The 16,576-nt window shown below is 42.4% G+C and overlaps 1 protein-coding gene across 1 annotated transcript in view; it reads left to right on the forward strand.

Moving 5' to 3' along the window:
* GSAP (gamma-secretase activating protein) overlaps positions 1-16,576 on the forward strand; it is a 422,579-nt gene that overhangs the window by 27,582 nt on the left and 378,421 nt on the right. Inside the window, exon 3 of the mRNA XM_053719170.1 lies at positions 5,298-5,354. Within this exon, the coding sequence (XP_053575145.1) occupies positions 5,298-5,354 (57 nt within the window). The remainder of the gene's footprint in view (positions 1-5,297; positions 5,355-16,576) is intronic.

Genomic DNA, 16,576 nt, shown 5'->3' on the forward strand with positions numbered 1-16,576 from the left:
TTCAAAATCCATTTTGAGGGAGGTAATCAGGCACAGCAGTCCTGTGACAGTGTATTTGACTGTGAGAAAAACGTTAATTATATAATTGTTATCCGTTTTTGGGTACTAAGGGGTTAATCATCCATTTGCTGGTGGGTGCAATCCTTTGCTAACTTAATACATTTACTGTGAAAATTTGGTTGCTATAACTATTTTGGTCATTGTTATTTCAACTGTGTCAGTTTTTCTGTGCTTCTTAAAGGCACAGTAACGTTTTTATATTGCTTGTAAATTAATTTTGAAAAGTATTTCCAAGTTTGCTAGTCTCATTGCTAGTTTGTTTAAACATGTCTGACTTAGATGAATCTCTTTGTTCACTATGTTTAAAGGCCAATGTGGAGCCCAATAGAAATTTGTGTACTAATTGCATTGATGCTACTTTAAATAAAAGTCAATCTTTACATGTAAAGAAATTATCACCAGACGACGAGGGGGAAGTTATGCCGACTAACTCTCCTCACGTGTCAGTACCTTCGCCTCCCGCTCAGGAGGTGCGTGATTTTGTGGCGCCAAGTACATCAGGGAGGCCCTTACAAATCACTTTGCAAGACATGACTACGGTTATGACAGAAGTATTATCTAAGTTGCCAGAATTAAGAGGCAAGCGCGATAGCTCTGGGTTAAGGATAGAGCGCGCGGATGAGATGAGAGCCATGTCAGATACTGCGTCACAGTTTGCAGAACGTGAGGACGGAGAGCTTCATTCTGTGGGTGACGGATCTGATCCAGGGAGACTGGATTCAGAGATTTCCAATTTTAAATTTAAGCTAGAGAACCTCCGCACATTGCTAGGGGAGGTATTAGCGGCTCTGAATGATTGTAACACGGTTGCAATTCCAGAGAAATTATGTAGGTTGGATAGATACTATGCGGTACCGGTGTGTACTGACGTATTTCCTATACCAAAAAGGCTTACAGAGATTATTAGCAAGGAGTGGGATAGACCGGGTGTGCCTTTTACCCCTCCTCCCATATTTAGGAAAATGTTTCCTATTGACGCCACCACACGAGACTTATGGCAGACGGTCCCCTAAGGTGGAGGGAGCAGTTTCTATTTTAGCTAAGCGTACTAATATCCCGGTGGAGGATAGTTGTGCCTTTTCAGATCCAATGGATAAAAAATTAGAGGGTTACCTTAAGAAAATGTTTGTTCAACAAGGTTTTATTTTACAGCCCCTCGCATGCATTGCGCCTGTCACTGCTGCGGCAGCATTCTGGTTTGAGTCTCTGGAAGAGGCCATTCGCTCAGCTCCATTGGATGAAATAATCAACAAGCTTAAGACACTTAAGCTAGCTAACGCATTTGTTTCTGATGCCGTTGTGCATTTAACCAAACTTACGGCTAAGAACTCCGGATTCGCCATCCAAGCGCGCAGAGCGCTATGGCTTAAATCCTGGTCAGCTGACGTGACATCTAAATTGCTTAATATTCCTTTCAAAGGGCAGACCTTATTCGGGCCCGGCTTGAAAGAAATTATTGCTGACATTACGGGAGGTAAGGGCCATGCTCTACCTCAGGACAGGGCCAAATCAAAGGCCAAACAGTCTAATTTTCGTGCCTTTCGTAACTTCAAGGCAGGAGCAGCATCAACTTCCTCCGCTCCAAAACAGGAAGGAGCTGTTGCTCGTTACAGACAGGGCTGGAAAGTTAACCAGTCCTGGAACAGGGGCAAGCAGGCCAAGAAACCTGCTGCTGCCCCCAAAACAGCATGAAGAGAGGGCCCCCTATCCGGAAACGGATCTAGTGGGGGGCAGACTTTCTCTCTTCGCCCAGGCTTGGGCAAGAGATGTCCAGGATCCCTGGGCGTTGGAGATCATATCTCAGGGATATCTCCTGGACTTCAAAACTTCTCCTCCACGGGGGAGATTTCATCTTTCAAGGTTATCAGCAAACCAAATAAAGAAAGAGGCGTTTCTACGCTGTGTACAAGACCTCTTACTAATGGGGGTAATCCACCCAGTTCTGCGGACGGAACAGGGGCAGGGATTCTATTCAAACCTATTTGTGGTTCCCAAGAAAGAGGGAACCTTCAGGCCAATCTTGGACTTAAAGATCCTAAACAAATTTCTAAGAGTTCCATCATTCAAAATGGAAAATATTCGAACCATCCTTTCCATGATCCAAGAGGGTCAGTACATGACCACAGTGGATCTAAAGGATGCCTACCTTCACATACCGATTCACAAGGACCATTACCGGTATCTGAGATTTGCCTTCCTAGACAGGCATTACCAGTTTGTAGCTCTTCCCTTCGGATTAGCTACGGCTCCAAGAATCTTTACAAAAATTCTAGGATCACTTCTGGCGGTACTAAGACCGCGAGGCATAGCGGTGACTCCATACCTAGACGACATTCTGATACAAGCGTCAAGTTTTCAAACTGCCAAGTCTCATACAGAGATAGTTCTGGCATTTCTGAGGTCGCATGGGTGGAAGGTGAACGTGGAAAAGAATTCTCTATTACCACTTACAAGAGTTCCCTTTCTAGGGACTCTTATAGATTCTGTAGAGATGAAAATTTACCTGACAGAGGCCAGGTTATTAAAACTTCTAAATGCTTGCCGTTTCCTTCACTCCATTCCACACCCGTCAGTAGCTCAGTGCATGGAAGTAATCGGCTTAATGGTAGCAGCAATGGACATAGTACCATTTGCGCGCCTGCATCTCAGACCGCTGCAATTGTGCATGCTAAGTCAGTGGAACGGGGATTACTCAGATTTGTCCCCCCTACTAAATCTGGATCAAGAGACCAGAGATTCTCTTCTATGGTGGCTTTCTCGGCCACATCTGTCCAAGGGGATGACCTTTCGAAGGCCAGATTGGACGATTGTAACAACAGACGCCAGCCTTCTAGGCTGGGGAGCAGTCTGGAATTCCCTGAAAGCTCAGGGATTATGGACTCAGGAGGAGAAACTCCTCCCAATAAATATTCTGGAGTTAAGGGCAATATTCAATGCTCTCCTAGCTTGGCCTCAGTTAGCAACTCTGAGGTTCATCAGATTTCAGTCAGACAACATCACGACTGTGGCTTACATCAACCATCAAGGGGGAACCAGAAGTTCCCTAGCGATGTTGGAAGTCTCAAAGATAATTAGCTGGGCAGGGTCTCACTCTTGCCACCTGTCAGCGATCTACATCCCAGGCGTGGAGAACTGGGAGGCGGATTTTCTAAGTCGCCAGACTTTTCATCCGGGGGAGTGGGAGCTTCATCCGGAGGTCTTTGCTCAACTGATTCGTCGTTGGGGCAAACCAGATCTGGATCTCATGGCGTCTCGTCAGATCGCCAAGCTTCCTGGTTACAGATCCAGGTCCAGGGACCCGGGAGCGGTGCTGATAGATGCTCTGACAGCCCCTTGGGTCTTCAACATGGCTTATGTGTTTCCACCATTCCCGATGCTTCCTCGTTTGATTGCCAAGATCAAACAGGAGAGAGCTTCGGTGATTCTGATAGCGCCTGCGTGGCCACGCAGGACCTGGTATGCAGACCTAGTGGACATGTCGTCCTGTCCACCGTGGTCTCTGCCTCTGAGACAGGACCTTCTAATTCAGGGTCCTTTCAGACATCCAAATCTAATTTCTCTGAGGCTGACTGCATGGAGATTGAACGCTTGATTCTATCAAAGCGTGGCTTCTCGGAGTCAGTTATTGATACCTTAATACAGGCTAGGAAGTCTGTTACCAGAAAAATTTACCATAAGATATGGCGTAAATATTTACATTGGTGCGAATCCAAGAGTTACTCATGGAGTAAGGTTAGGATTCCTAGGATATTGTCCTTTCTACAAGAGGGTTTAGAAAAGGGCTTATCTACTAGTTCGTTAAAGGGACAGATTTCTGCTCTGTCTATTCTTCTACACAAACGTCTGGCTGAAGTTCCAGACGTTCAGGCTTTCTGTCAGGCTTTAACTAGGATTAAGCCTGTGTTTAAGTCTGTTGCTCCGCCGTGGAGCTTAAACTTAGTTCTTAATGTTCTTCAAGGCGTTCCATTTGAACCCCTTCATTCCATTGATATCAAGCTGTTATCTTGGAAAGTTCTGTTTTTGATGGCTATTTCCTCGGCTCGAAGAGTCTCTGAGTTATCTGCCTTACATTGTGATTCTCCTTATCTGATTTTTCATTCAGACAAGGTAGTCCTGCGTACTAAACCTGGGTTCTTACCTAAGGTAGTTACTAACAGGAATATCAATCAAGAGATTGTTGTTCCATCTCTGTGTCCTAACCCTTCTTCAAAGAAGGAACGACTTTTGCATAATCTGGACGTAGTCCACGCCCTGAAATTCTATTTGCAGGCAACTAAGGATTTTCGTCAAACTTCTTCCCTGTTTGTCGTTTACTCTGGACAGAGGAGAGGTCAAAAGGCTTCGGCTACCTCTCTCTCTTTTTGGCTTCGTAGCATAATATGCTTAGCCTATGAGACTGCTGGACAGCAGCCTCTGGAAAGGATTACAGCTCATTCTACTAGAGCTGTGGCTTCCACCTGGGCCTTTAAAAATGAGGCCTCTGTTGAACAGATTTGCAAGGCTGCGACTTGGTCTTCGCTTCACACTTTTTCAAAATTTTACAAATTTGACACTTTTGCTTCGTCGGAGGCTATTTTTGGGAGAAAGGTACTTCAGGCAGTGGTTCCTTCTGTTTAATGTTCCTGCCTTGTCCCTCCCTTCATCCGTGTACTTTAGCTTTGGTATTGGTATTCCATAAGTAATGGATGACCCGTGGACTGACTACACTTAACAGGAGAAAACATAATTTATGCTTACCTGATAAATTCCTTTCTCCTGTAGTGTAGTCAGTCCACGGCCCGCCCTGTTTTTACGGCAGGTCTAAATTTTAATTAAACTCCAGTCACCACTGTACCCTATGGTTCCTCCTTTCTCGTCTGCTTTGGTCGAATGACTGAGTATGATAGGTGAGGGGAGGAGCTATATAGCAGCTCTGCTGGGTAATTCTCTTGCAGTTTCCTGTTAGGAAGAGATATATTCCATAAGTAATGGATGACCCGTGGACTGACTACACTACAGGAGAAAGGAATTTATCAGGTAAGCATAAATTATGTTATTCTCTAAAGTGGCTAACATAAGGGTATAAAATTATTTTGGTATCTGTTCTCCACTAAAATAATCAGACAATTGTACATACCAAAAATTGTTTTACAACTGTATAATTTTACCTCTTGTGCAATAAAAAAATTATTTTTGCAAAGAACGCTTGGGCTGATCCTAGTATATTTGTGTTTTTATTTTCTTTTTCTCATCTACAGGAAGCAGGGGATTTCACTGGGATTGGCTTGTATGATCTTAAGGCACCACAGTGCGAGGTAACGTAATATTCGGTTGACCCGAACGCTCTTCGTAAACCGATATGAACTGTGAGATAAAGCACAGGTGTTTTGTACCGCCCTGGTTTAAATCAGAAAAAATAACATATGTTTTATAGGCAGCTGCATAACTGAAGATTCCTGTAGCATCCTATATATTAATCATCAAATACTTTGTTACTCCTCAAAATAACAAATTTAAATAATTGTGCCTGAGCGCAGGGATATCAGGTCATAACTACCTTTATAATCATACAATAAACCCACTTTTTTTTTTTTCTTTTGTGATTTAGAAAGTGTGCCTTTTTTTAAAAAAAATTCTCAATTTGCTTCTATTATCTATTTTGCTTCATTCTCTTGCTATCCTTTGCTTAAAAGCATAGATGCCTCGTGTGATTGGCTCACCCATGTGCATTACTATTTCTTCAACAAAGGATATCTGAACAATAAAGCAAATTTAAATAGTAGAAGGTAAATTGGAATGTTTAAAATAGCATTTTCTATCTGAATCATGAAATAAATATTTTGGGTTTCATGTCCCTTTAAGTCACTTGTGGTCAGACAGAGGTGTTGTAAAACACTGTTCCACAGAAGTACCCTATTTTAACTAACACACTCTGGATACATCTCTTCACTGCAGGCGATACCTGGTGAGACACTACCTGGTATGCATGACTAGCCATACTATTATCTCTATAGATTTTATCTTTTTTTCGGGACAACTGTTTCATCTTCAGTCTAATTTAAGATAATTATTGCAGCCTGTAATTGTTATAAATGTCCAGAAGTCCTTTCAACTAGAAAGACAGAAGCAGCATTGTCTCCTACTTCATGATGTGTACTAAGCTCTACACTATATTATTATTATTATTGTCCTGTTTCATTATGGTAATCTATTTAATTGGATATGACACGTGTTAAAATAATGTTGTGTGTACACCAAATTTATAACTTTTTTTCACTTTAGCATAAAACGAGACTGCTTATTCAGAGGAGGAATTTTGTTTTATTTTGAGACACAGGACTAATATTTTTCTCCTCTGAAAGGCACAATTTGGCTACCATAGGGTAGCAGGCTGAACCCTTCACGGCATCATTAAATAGGAGTAATGAATTGCATATCTGATGCAGCCACAGGAAGACATCTGCTATTGAAGCCAAATTGATTGCTCCCTATGTTTGTTTATATTTCAATCCTAATGGAATATATTTTTACTCTTTTACCTTTTAACGCCGTTATGCCATTCTATTCCGTCATAATTACACTGGGCTTTAGTGCCGTTCTGACGGAATAGAACGTCATAACCATTGGCTGTCCTAAAGCCAACTGTGCTTCCATGATGTTATCGCAGTCTGGAGGGCTTGCCCTAGCGTCACAGGGACGCCCCCCCTGACTCGATCCCATCATTGAAATGTCGCGATCGTGTGCACGATCGCAGGATTTCAATTTGTTTACATCGGAATGTTGTTCTGATGTAGACAAATTAACCCAGTCATCAAAGGGTTTAAATCTTGGCCAACCTGTTAGACAACAGTGTTCTCCACAGATAATTTTGACAGCCGGGTGGCATTATGAACTAGCCGTTGGGGGCAGTTTAATAGTTTGTAATATTATAACATTTTATGCTATATAAAGCAGAAATTAATTTTATGATTTAACATAAATGCATTTCATGATAAGTTGAGCAATAAAGATTGAAAATTTTAAATTTCACCTGAATACTTACTTAAATTTTAGTCAGGTGGTGCCTCTATTAAAAAGCGCCTGGAGAGAACACTGGACAAATATATATTGTTAAATGATCCAGGAGGCATTGAAATACTGATATTTCAGTAAATAAAATATTTTTATTTTTTTATTATTATGATCTTATTTAGATAAAAAGCAAGAAGAGACCCGTAAGCCTCTTGTGATAAAGACAGGGACTTCAGCACAATAAATATTTCATCAGATATGTATTGAAATCACCTATTACATTTTCAATAAAAATTCACACAAACCAAAACAGGCTTCTAAGATATTTTTAACAGATGACAGCCTTCAGTTGAAACCAACTGTATACATAGGAAATTTATCAGAGATAAATATAAGGAAAAATTGGGAACAACAAAGCTACTAAGGTTGTCCACATAGGGTCAGCCTCATCTCACACAGTAATCTGTGTAGTACTCCATTGAAGATCTATGCCCCATATTTATTGTACCTGAAAAGAACAAAATAGACACCTATACCACAATCTCATACTGGTTTCCCAGTAAGTATTACACAGAAGCACATATGTATGATATATCTTTTCTACTTATTGAGTCCCAATTTATAGCTGTAGCACTGGGTACTGTAAATTTCCTTATTCTTATGTGAAGGGGATAAATTCACAAGGAAAAGCCCCCATATATAGTCTTTGCATTAACTTTTCTTTCTCCAACATAGGTGTGTCCGGTCCACGGCGTCATCCTTACTTGTGGGATATTCTCCTCCCCAACAGGAAATGGCAAAGAGCCCAGCAAAGCTGGTCACATGATCCCTCCTAGGCTCCGCCTACCCCAGTCATTCTCTTTGCCGTTGTACAGGCAACATCTCCACGGAGATGGCTTAGAGTTTTTTAGTGTTTAACTGTAGTTTTTATTATTCAATCAAGAGTTTGTTATTTTGAAATATTGCTGGTATGTACTATTTACTCAGAAACAGAAAAGAGATGAAGATTTCTGTTTGTATGAGGAAAATGATTTTAGCAACCGTCACTAAAATCCATGGCTGTTCCACACAGGACTGTTGAGAGCAATTAACTTCAGTTGGGGGAACAGTGAGCAGTCTCTTGCTGCTTGAGGTATGACACATTCTAACAAGACGATGTAATGCTGGAAGCTGTCATTTTCCCTATGGGATCCGGTAAGCCATGTTTATTACGATCGTAAATAAGGGCTTCAAAAAGGGCTTATTAAGACTGTAGACTTTTTCTGGGCTAAATCGATTGATTATTAACACATATTTAGCCTTGAGGAATCATTTTATCTGGGTATTTTGATATAATATTATCGGCAGGCACTGTTTTAGACACCTTATTCTTTAGGGGCTTTCCCAAAGCATAGGCAGAGCCTCATTTTCGCGCCGGTGTTGCGCACTTGTTTTTGAGAGGCATGGCATGCAGTCGCATGTGAGAGGAGCTCTGATACTTAGAAAAGACTTTCTGAAGGCGTCATTTGGTATCGTATTCCCCTTGGGGCTTGGTTGGGTCTCAGCAAAGCAGATACCAGGGACTGTAAAGGGGTTAAAGTTCAAAACGGCTCCGGTTCCGTTATTTTAAGGGTTAAAGCTTCCAAATTTGGTGTGCAATACTTTTAAGGCTTTAAGACACTGTGGTGAAAATTTGGTGAATTTTGAACAATTCCTTCATGTTTTTTCGCAATTGCAGTAATAAAGTGTGTTCTGTTTAAAATTTAAAGTGACAGTAACGGTTTTATTTTAAAACGTTTTTTGTACTTTGTTATCAAGTTTATGCCTGTTTAACATGTCTGAACTACCAGATAGACTGTGTTCTGAATGTGGGAAGCCAGAATTCCTATTCATTTAAATAAATGTGATTTATGTGACCATGACAATGATGCCCAAGATGATTCCTCAAGTGAGGGGAGTAAGCATGGTACTGCATCATTCCCTCCTTCGTCTACACAAGTCTTGCCCACTCAGGAGGCCCCTAGTACATCTAGCGCGCCAATACTCCTTACTATGCAACAATTAACGGCTGTAATGGATAATTCTGTCAAAAACATTTTAGCCAAAATGAACACTTATCAGCGTAAGCGCGACTGCTCTGTTTTAGATACTGAAGAGCATGACGACGCTGATAATAATATTTCTGAAGGGCCCCTAACCCAGTCTGATGGGGCCAGGGAGGTTTTGTCTGAGGGAGAAATTACTGATTCAGGGAACATTTCTCAACAAGCTGAACCTGATGTGATTGTATTTAAATTTAAGTTGGAACATCTCCGCATTCTGCTTAAGGAGGTATTATCCACTCTGGATGATTGTGACAAGTTGGTCATCCCAGAGAAACTATGTAAAATGGACAAGTTCCTAGAGGTGCCGGGGCTCCCAGAAGCTTTTCCTATACCCAAGCGGGTGGCGGACATTGTTAATAAAGAATGGGAAAGGCCCGGTATTCCTTTCGTCCCTCCCCCCATATTTAAAAAATTGTTTCCTATGGTCGACCCCAGAAAGGACTTATGGCAGACAGTCCCCAAGGTCGAGGGAGCGGTTTCCACTTTAAACAAACGCACCACTATACCCATAGAGGATAGTTGTGCTTTCAAAGATCCTATGGATAAAAAATTAGAAGGTTTGCTTAAAAAGATGTTTGTTCAGCAGGGTTACCTTCTACAACCAATTTCATGCATTGTCCCTGTCGCTACAGCCGCATGTTTCTGGTTCGATGAGCTGATAAAGGCGGTCGATAGTGATTCTCCTCCCTTTGAGGAGATTATGGACAGAATCAATGCTCTCAAATTGGCTAATTCTTTCACCCTAGACGCCACTTTGCAATTGGCTAGGTTAGCGGCTAAGAATTCTGGGTTTGCTATTGTGGCGCGCAGAGCGCTTTGGTTGAAATCTTGGTCGGCTGATGCGTCTTCCAAGAACAAGCTACTTAACATTCCTTTCAAGGGGAAAACGCTGTTTGGCCCTGACTTGAAAGAGATTATCTCTGATATCACTGGGGGTAAGGGCCACGCCCTTCCTCAGGATCGGCCTTTCAAGGCAAAAAATAAACCTAATTTTCGTCCCTTTCGTAGAAACGGACCAGCCCAAGGTGCTACGTCCTCTAAGCAAGAGGGTAATTCTTCTCAAGCCAAGCCAGCTTGGAGACCAATGCAAGGCTGGAACAAGGGAAAGCAGGCCAAGAAACCTGCCACTGCTACCAAGACAGCATGAAATGTTGGCCCCCGATCCGGGACCGGATCTGGTGGGGGGCAGACTCTCTCTCTTCGCTCAGGCTTGGGCAAGAGATGTTCTGGATCCTTGGGCGCTAGAAATAGTCTCCCAAGGTTATCTTCTGGAATTCAAGGGACTTCCCCCAAGGGGGAGGTTCCACAGGTCTCAGTTGTCTTCAGACCACATAAAAAGACAGGCATTCTTACATTGTGTAGAAGACCTGTTAAAAATGGGAGTGATTCATCCTGTTCCATTAAGAGAACAAGGGATGGGGTTCTACTCCAATCTGTTTATAGTTCCCAAGAAAGAGGGAACGTTCAGACCAATCTTAGATCTCAAGATCTTAAACAAGTTTCTCAAGGTTCCATCGTTCAAGATGGAAACCATTCGAACAATTCTTCCTTCCATCCAGGAAGGTCAATTCATGACCACGGTGGATTTAAAGGATGCGTATCTACATATTCCTATCCACAAGGAACATCATCGGTTCCTGAGGTTCGCATTCCTGGACAAACATTACCAGTTCGTGGCGCTTCCTTTCGGATTAGCCACTGCTCCAAGGATTTTCACAAAGGTACTAGGGTCCCTTCTAGCTGTGCTAAGACCAAGGGGCATTGCTGTAGTACCTTACTTGGACGACATTCTGATTCAAGCGTCGTCCCTTCCTCAAGCAAAGGCTCACACGGACATTGTCCTGGCCTTTCTCAGATCTCAAGGATGGAAAGTGAACGTGGAAAAGAGTTCTCTATCTCCGTCAACAAGGGTTCCCTTCTTGGGAACCATAATAGACTCCTTAGAAATGAGGATTTTTCTGACAGAGGCCAGAAAAACAAAACTTCTAGACTCTTGTCGGATACTTCATTCCGTTCCTCTTCCTTCCATAGCTCAGTGCATGGAAGTGATCGGGTTGATGGTAGCGGCAATGGACATAGTTCCTTTTGCACGCATTCATCTAAGACCATTACAACTGTGCATGCTCAGTCAGTGGAATGGGGACTATACAGACTTGTCTCCGAAGATACAAGTAAATCAGAGGACCAGAGACTCACTCCGTTGGTGGCTGTCCCTGGACAACCTGTCACGAGGGATGACATTCCGCAGACCAGAGTGGGTCATTGTCACGACCGACGCCAGTCTGATGGGCTGGGGCGCGGTCTGGGGATCCCTGAAAGCTCAGGGTCTTTGGTCTCGGGAAGAATCTCTTCTACCGATAAATATTCTGGAACTGAGAGCGATATTCAATGCTCTCAAGGCTTGGCCTCAGCTAGCGAGGGCCAAGTTCATACGGTTTCAATCAGACAACATGACAACTGTTGCGTACATCAACCATCAGGGGGGAACAAGGAGTTCCCTGGCGATGGAAGAAGTGACCAAAATCATTCTATGGGCGGAGTTTCACTCCTGCCACCTGTCTGCTATCCACATCCCAGGAGTGGAAAATTGGGAAGCGGATTTTCTGAGTCGTCAGACATTGCATCCGGGGGAGTGGGAACTCCATCCGGAAATCTTTGCCCAAGTCACTCAGCTGTGGGGCATTCCAGACATGGATCTGATGGCCTCTCGTCAGAACTTCAAAGTTCCTTGCTACGGGTCCAGATCCAGGGATCCCAAGGCGGCTCTAGTGGATGCACTAGTAGCACCTTGGACCTTCAAACTAGCTTATGTGTTCCCGCCGTTTCCTCTCATCCCCAGGCTGGTAGCCAGGATCAATCAGGAGAGGGCGTCGGTGATCTTGATAGCTCCTGCGTGGCCACGCAGGACTTGGTATGCAGATCTGGTGAATATGTCATCGGCTCCACCTTGGAAGCTACCTTTGAGACGAGACCTTCTTGTTCAGGGTCCGTTCGAACATCCGAATCTGGTTTCACTCCAGCTGACTGCTTGGAGATTGAACGCTTGATCTTATCGAAGCGAGGGTTCTCAGATCCTGTTATCGATACTCTTGTTCAGGCCAGAAAGCCTGTAACTAGAAAGATTTACCACAAAATTTGGAAAAAATATATCTGTTGGTGTGAATCTAAAGGATTCCCTTGGGACAAGGTTAAGATTCCTAGGATTCTATCCTTCCTTCAAGAAGGATTGGAAAAAGGTTTATCTGCAAGTTCCCTGAAGGGACAGATTTCTGCCTTGTCTGTGTTACTTCACAAAAAGCTGGCCGCTGTGCCAGATGTTCAAGCTTTTGTTCAGGCTCTGGTTAGAATTAAGCCTGTTTACAAACCTTCGACTCCTCCTTGGAGTCTCAATTTAGTTCTTTCAGTTCTTCAGGGGGTTCCGTTTGAACCCTTGCATTCCGTTGATATTAAGTTATTATCTTGGAAAGTTTTGTTTTTAGTTGCAATTTCTTCTGCTAGAAGAGTTTCGGAATTATCTGCTCTGCAGTGTTCTCCTCCTTATCTGGTGTTCCATGCAGATAAGGTGGTTTTACGTACTAAACCTGGTTTTCTTCCAAAAGTTGTTTCTAACAAAAACATTAACCAGGAGATTATCGTACCTTCTCTGTGTCCGAAACCAGTTTCGAAGAAGGAACGTTTGTTGCACAATTTGGATGTTGTTCGCGCTCTAAAATTCTATTTAGATGCTACAAAGGATTTTAGACAAACATCTTCCTTGTTTGTTGTTTATTCCGGTAAAAGGAGAGGTCAAAAAGCAACTTCTACCTCTCTCTCTTTTTGGATTAAAAGCATCATCAGATTGCCTTATGAGACTGCCGGACGGCAGCCTCCCGAAAGAATCACAGCTCATTCCACTAGGGCTGTGGCTTCCACATGGGCCTTCAAGAACGAGGCTTCTGTTGATCAGATATGTAGGGCAGCGACTTGGTCTTCACTGCACACTTTTACCAAATTTTACAAGTTTGATACTTTTGCTTCTTCTGAGGCTATTTTTGGGAGAAAGGTTTTGCAAGCCGTGGTGCCTTCCATTTAGGTGACCTGATTTGCTCCCTCCCTTCATCCGTGTCCTAAAGCTTTGGTATTGGTTCCCACAAGTAAGGATGACGCCGTGGACCGGACACACCTATGTTGGAGAAAACAGAATTTATGTTTACCTGATAAATTACTTTCTCCAACGGTGTGTCCGGTCCACGGCCCGCCCTGGTTTTTTTTTTTTTAATCAGGTCTGATAATTTATTTTCTTTAACTACAGTCACCACGGTACCATATGGTTTCTCCTATGCAAATATTCCTCCTTAACGTCGGTCGAATGACTGGGGTAGGCGGAGCCTAGGAGGGATCATGTGACCAGCTTTGCTGGGCTCTTTGCCATTTCCTGTTGGGGAGGAGAATATCCCACAAGTAAGGATGACGCCGTGGACCGGACACACCGTTGGAGAAAGTAATTTATCAGGTAAACATAAATTCTGTTTTCTCCAAAATTGTTAATAGGGGATCAGAACCTCCCGGCATTCAATTACTTAGCATGTCCACTTGCATAGTTATGTGCATATCACACTCAAACTCGTCTCTGAGGGGGTACTAATAGCAATTCTATATAACTCCAAAGTTCAAACTGTAATTCGAGTATTCGCTTGTTGCTTTCCACACAACATTGCAAATGTACCTCACTCAGATTGTGATTTCCATCGGGCACATATCTATGTATGTATGCATTCTAGCCATCCTCTTGCCTGTATTCAGTGACAACTGCTTGGCCTGTCTCGGTCAGATGACGTTTACAACAGCCAACATACGTTTCACTCCCATTGATGACTGGTCAGTGGGGGGTGAATTAATTTAGGAGTGAATGAATACAGTAGAAAAATCATACATATGGGCTTCTGTGTAATTTTATTGGGATGCTAGTAAGAAATTGTGGTATAGGTGTCTAATTTTTCTTTTCAGGTATTATTAGTTATTTGTAAAGAGCCAACATATTCAGCAATGCTATAAACTTAGGCATGATATGCAAGGTAGCATTTATAGGGAACAAATGGGTAGAGGGCCCTGCCCGGAGTAGTACTGTTGTAAATCCGCTCTCATTAAGGTGATCTACAGGTACACTATATATGGGTCATAGATCCTCAATGGAGTGCTATGGTGACAGATTCATGTGTGGGTCAGGTTGTTCTCACAGGTGGTGGTGGTGTTGTTCACAATTGTATTTGTCTCTGTGATAAATTTCCTATGTATCTGGTTGCTCTGGACCAAACTATGTTGTCTGTTTAAAGATATTTTAGAAGACTGTTGGTTTGTGTGAATTTTTTAATGAAAATTTACCATTTGAATTCAATAAATATATGCCGAAATATTTATTGTGCTGAAATCCCAGTCTTTGTCACAAGAAGCTTATGTGTCCTCTTGTTTCTTATCTTGATAAGGTTATAATTAAAGGTCTATTTGACACTTCTGCTCAGATACCAAAAATTTATGTTTCTCAGGGATTATAATTACTTTAATAAATAAAGTTTCCTCCCCCATCGGTTGCCATTTGATATAAGTAACAATCAGCTAGATTACAAGTTTTGCGTTATACTGAAAAAAGCAGCGTTATCAGGTTGTAACGCTGCTTTTTCACTACCGCTGTTATTACGAGTCTTGCAGATTTAGGGGCACCGCACACTTTTTTGGCCTTACCGCAAATCAACTTACGCAGTTTGTGTATAGTCTTTTTTTCAATGGGACTTCCATAGCGCCGGTATTACGAGCTTGTCCTGGGACACCAAAAAATGAGCGGTACACCCTATCCCGTCAAGATTTGTACCACATTTTAAAGTCGGTAGTTATGAGTTTTACACTACAAAGCCGTAGCATAAAACTCATAACTAAAGTGTTAAGTACACTAACACCCATAAACTACCTATTAACCACTAAACAGAGGCCCTACCACATCGCAAACATTAAAATTAAATTATTAACCTCTAATCTGCCGCTCCGGACATCGCCGCCACTATAATAAACATATTAACCCCTTAACCTTCAGTCTCAATCATTCCCTTCAGTTGCTATGTGCATGGAAGTTTTAGGTCTCATGACTGCAGCATCGGACAAGATCCCCTTTGCTCGTTTTCATATGAGACCTCTTCAGCTTTGTATGCTGAATCAATGGTGCAGGGATTATACAAGAATATCACAATTAATATCCTTAAATCCCAATGTTCGACTCTCTCTGACTTTGTGGTTAGATCACCATCGTATAGCTCACGGGGCCTCTTTTGTTTGTCCAACCTGGACTGTAATAACAACAGATGCAAGTCTTTCAGGTTGGGGATCTGTCTGGGGATCTCTGACAGCACAAGGGGTTTGGATATCTCAAGAGGCGAGGTTACCAATCAATATTTTAGTACTCCGTGCTATTTTCAGGGCTCTTCAGGTTTGGCCTCTGTTGACGAGAGAACCATTCATTTGTTTTCAGACAGACAACATCACAACTGTGGCATATATCAATCATCAGGGTGGGACTCACAGTCCCCTAGCTAAGAAAGAAGTATCTTCGATACTTTCTTGGGGGGAATTCAGCTCTTGTCTAATTTCTGTGGTACATATCCCAGGTGTAGACAATTGGGTTGCGGATTATCTCAGCCGTCAGACTTTACATCCATGGGAGTCGTCTCTCCATCCAGATGTGGTTTTTTTTTTTAGATTGTTTAGATGGGAAGCCATCAGATCTATTTCTGGAAGACCCCACATCTGAACAAGAAATTTCCCAGGTACTTGTCCAGTGATAGTCAGGCGGAGTCGGTGAATGCGTTAGCAGTTCCTTGGTTTTACCAACCTGCTTATATCTTCCCGCCTCTAGTTCTTCTTCCAAGAGTGATCTCCAAGATCATCATGGAACAATAGTTTGTATTTCTGGTAGCACCAGCATGGTATCACAGGTTTTGGTGTGCGGATCTTGTCCGGATGTCCAGTTGCCAACCTTGGCCACTTCCTTTTAAGACCAGACCTTCTGTCTCAAGGACCGTTTTTCCATCAGGATCTCATATCGTTAAATTTGAAGGTATGGAAATTGAATGCTTAGTGCTTAGTCATAGAGGTTTCTCTGACTCAGTGATTGATACTATGTTACAGGCTCGTTGATATGTTTCTAGGAAGATTTATTATCGCGTTTGGAATACATATTTCATGGTGTTCTTCTCATAAATTCTCCTGGCATTCTTTTAGAATTCCTAGAATTTTACAGTTTCTTCAGGATGGTTTGCATAAAGGTTTGTCTTCAAGTTCCTTGAAGGGGCAAATCTAAGCTCTTTCTGCTTTATTTCAAAGAAAGATTGCTAAGCTTCCTGATATTCACTGTTTTGTGCAGGCTTTGGTCCGTATCAAGCTTGTCATTAAATCAATCTCTCCTCCTTGAACTCCTT

This window comes from Bombina bombina, chromosome 6, assembly GCF_027579735.1.
Source record: "Bombina bombina isolate aBomBom1 chromosome 6, aBomBom1.pri, whole genome shotgun sequence".
Taxonomy (NCBI): Eukaryota; Metazoa; Chordata; class Amphibia; order Anura; family Bombinatoridae; genus Bombina; species Bombina bombina.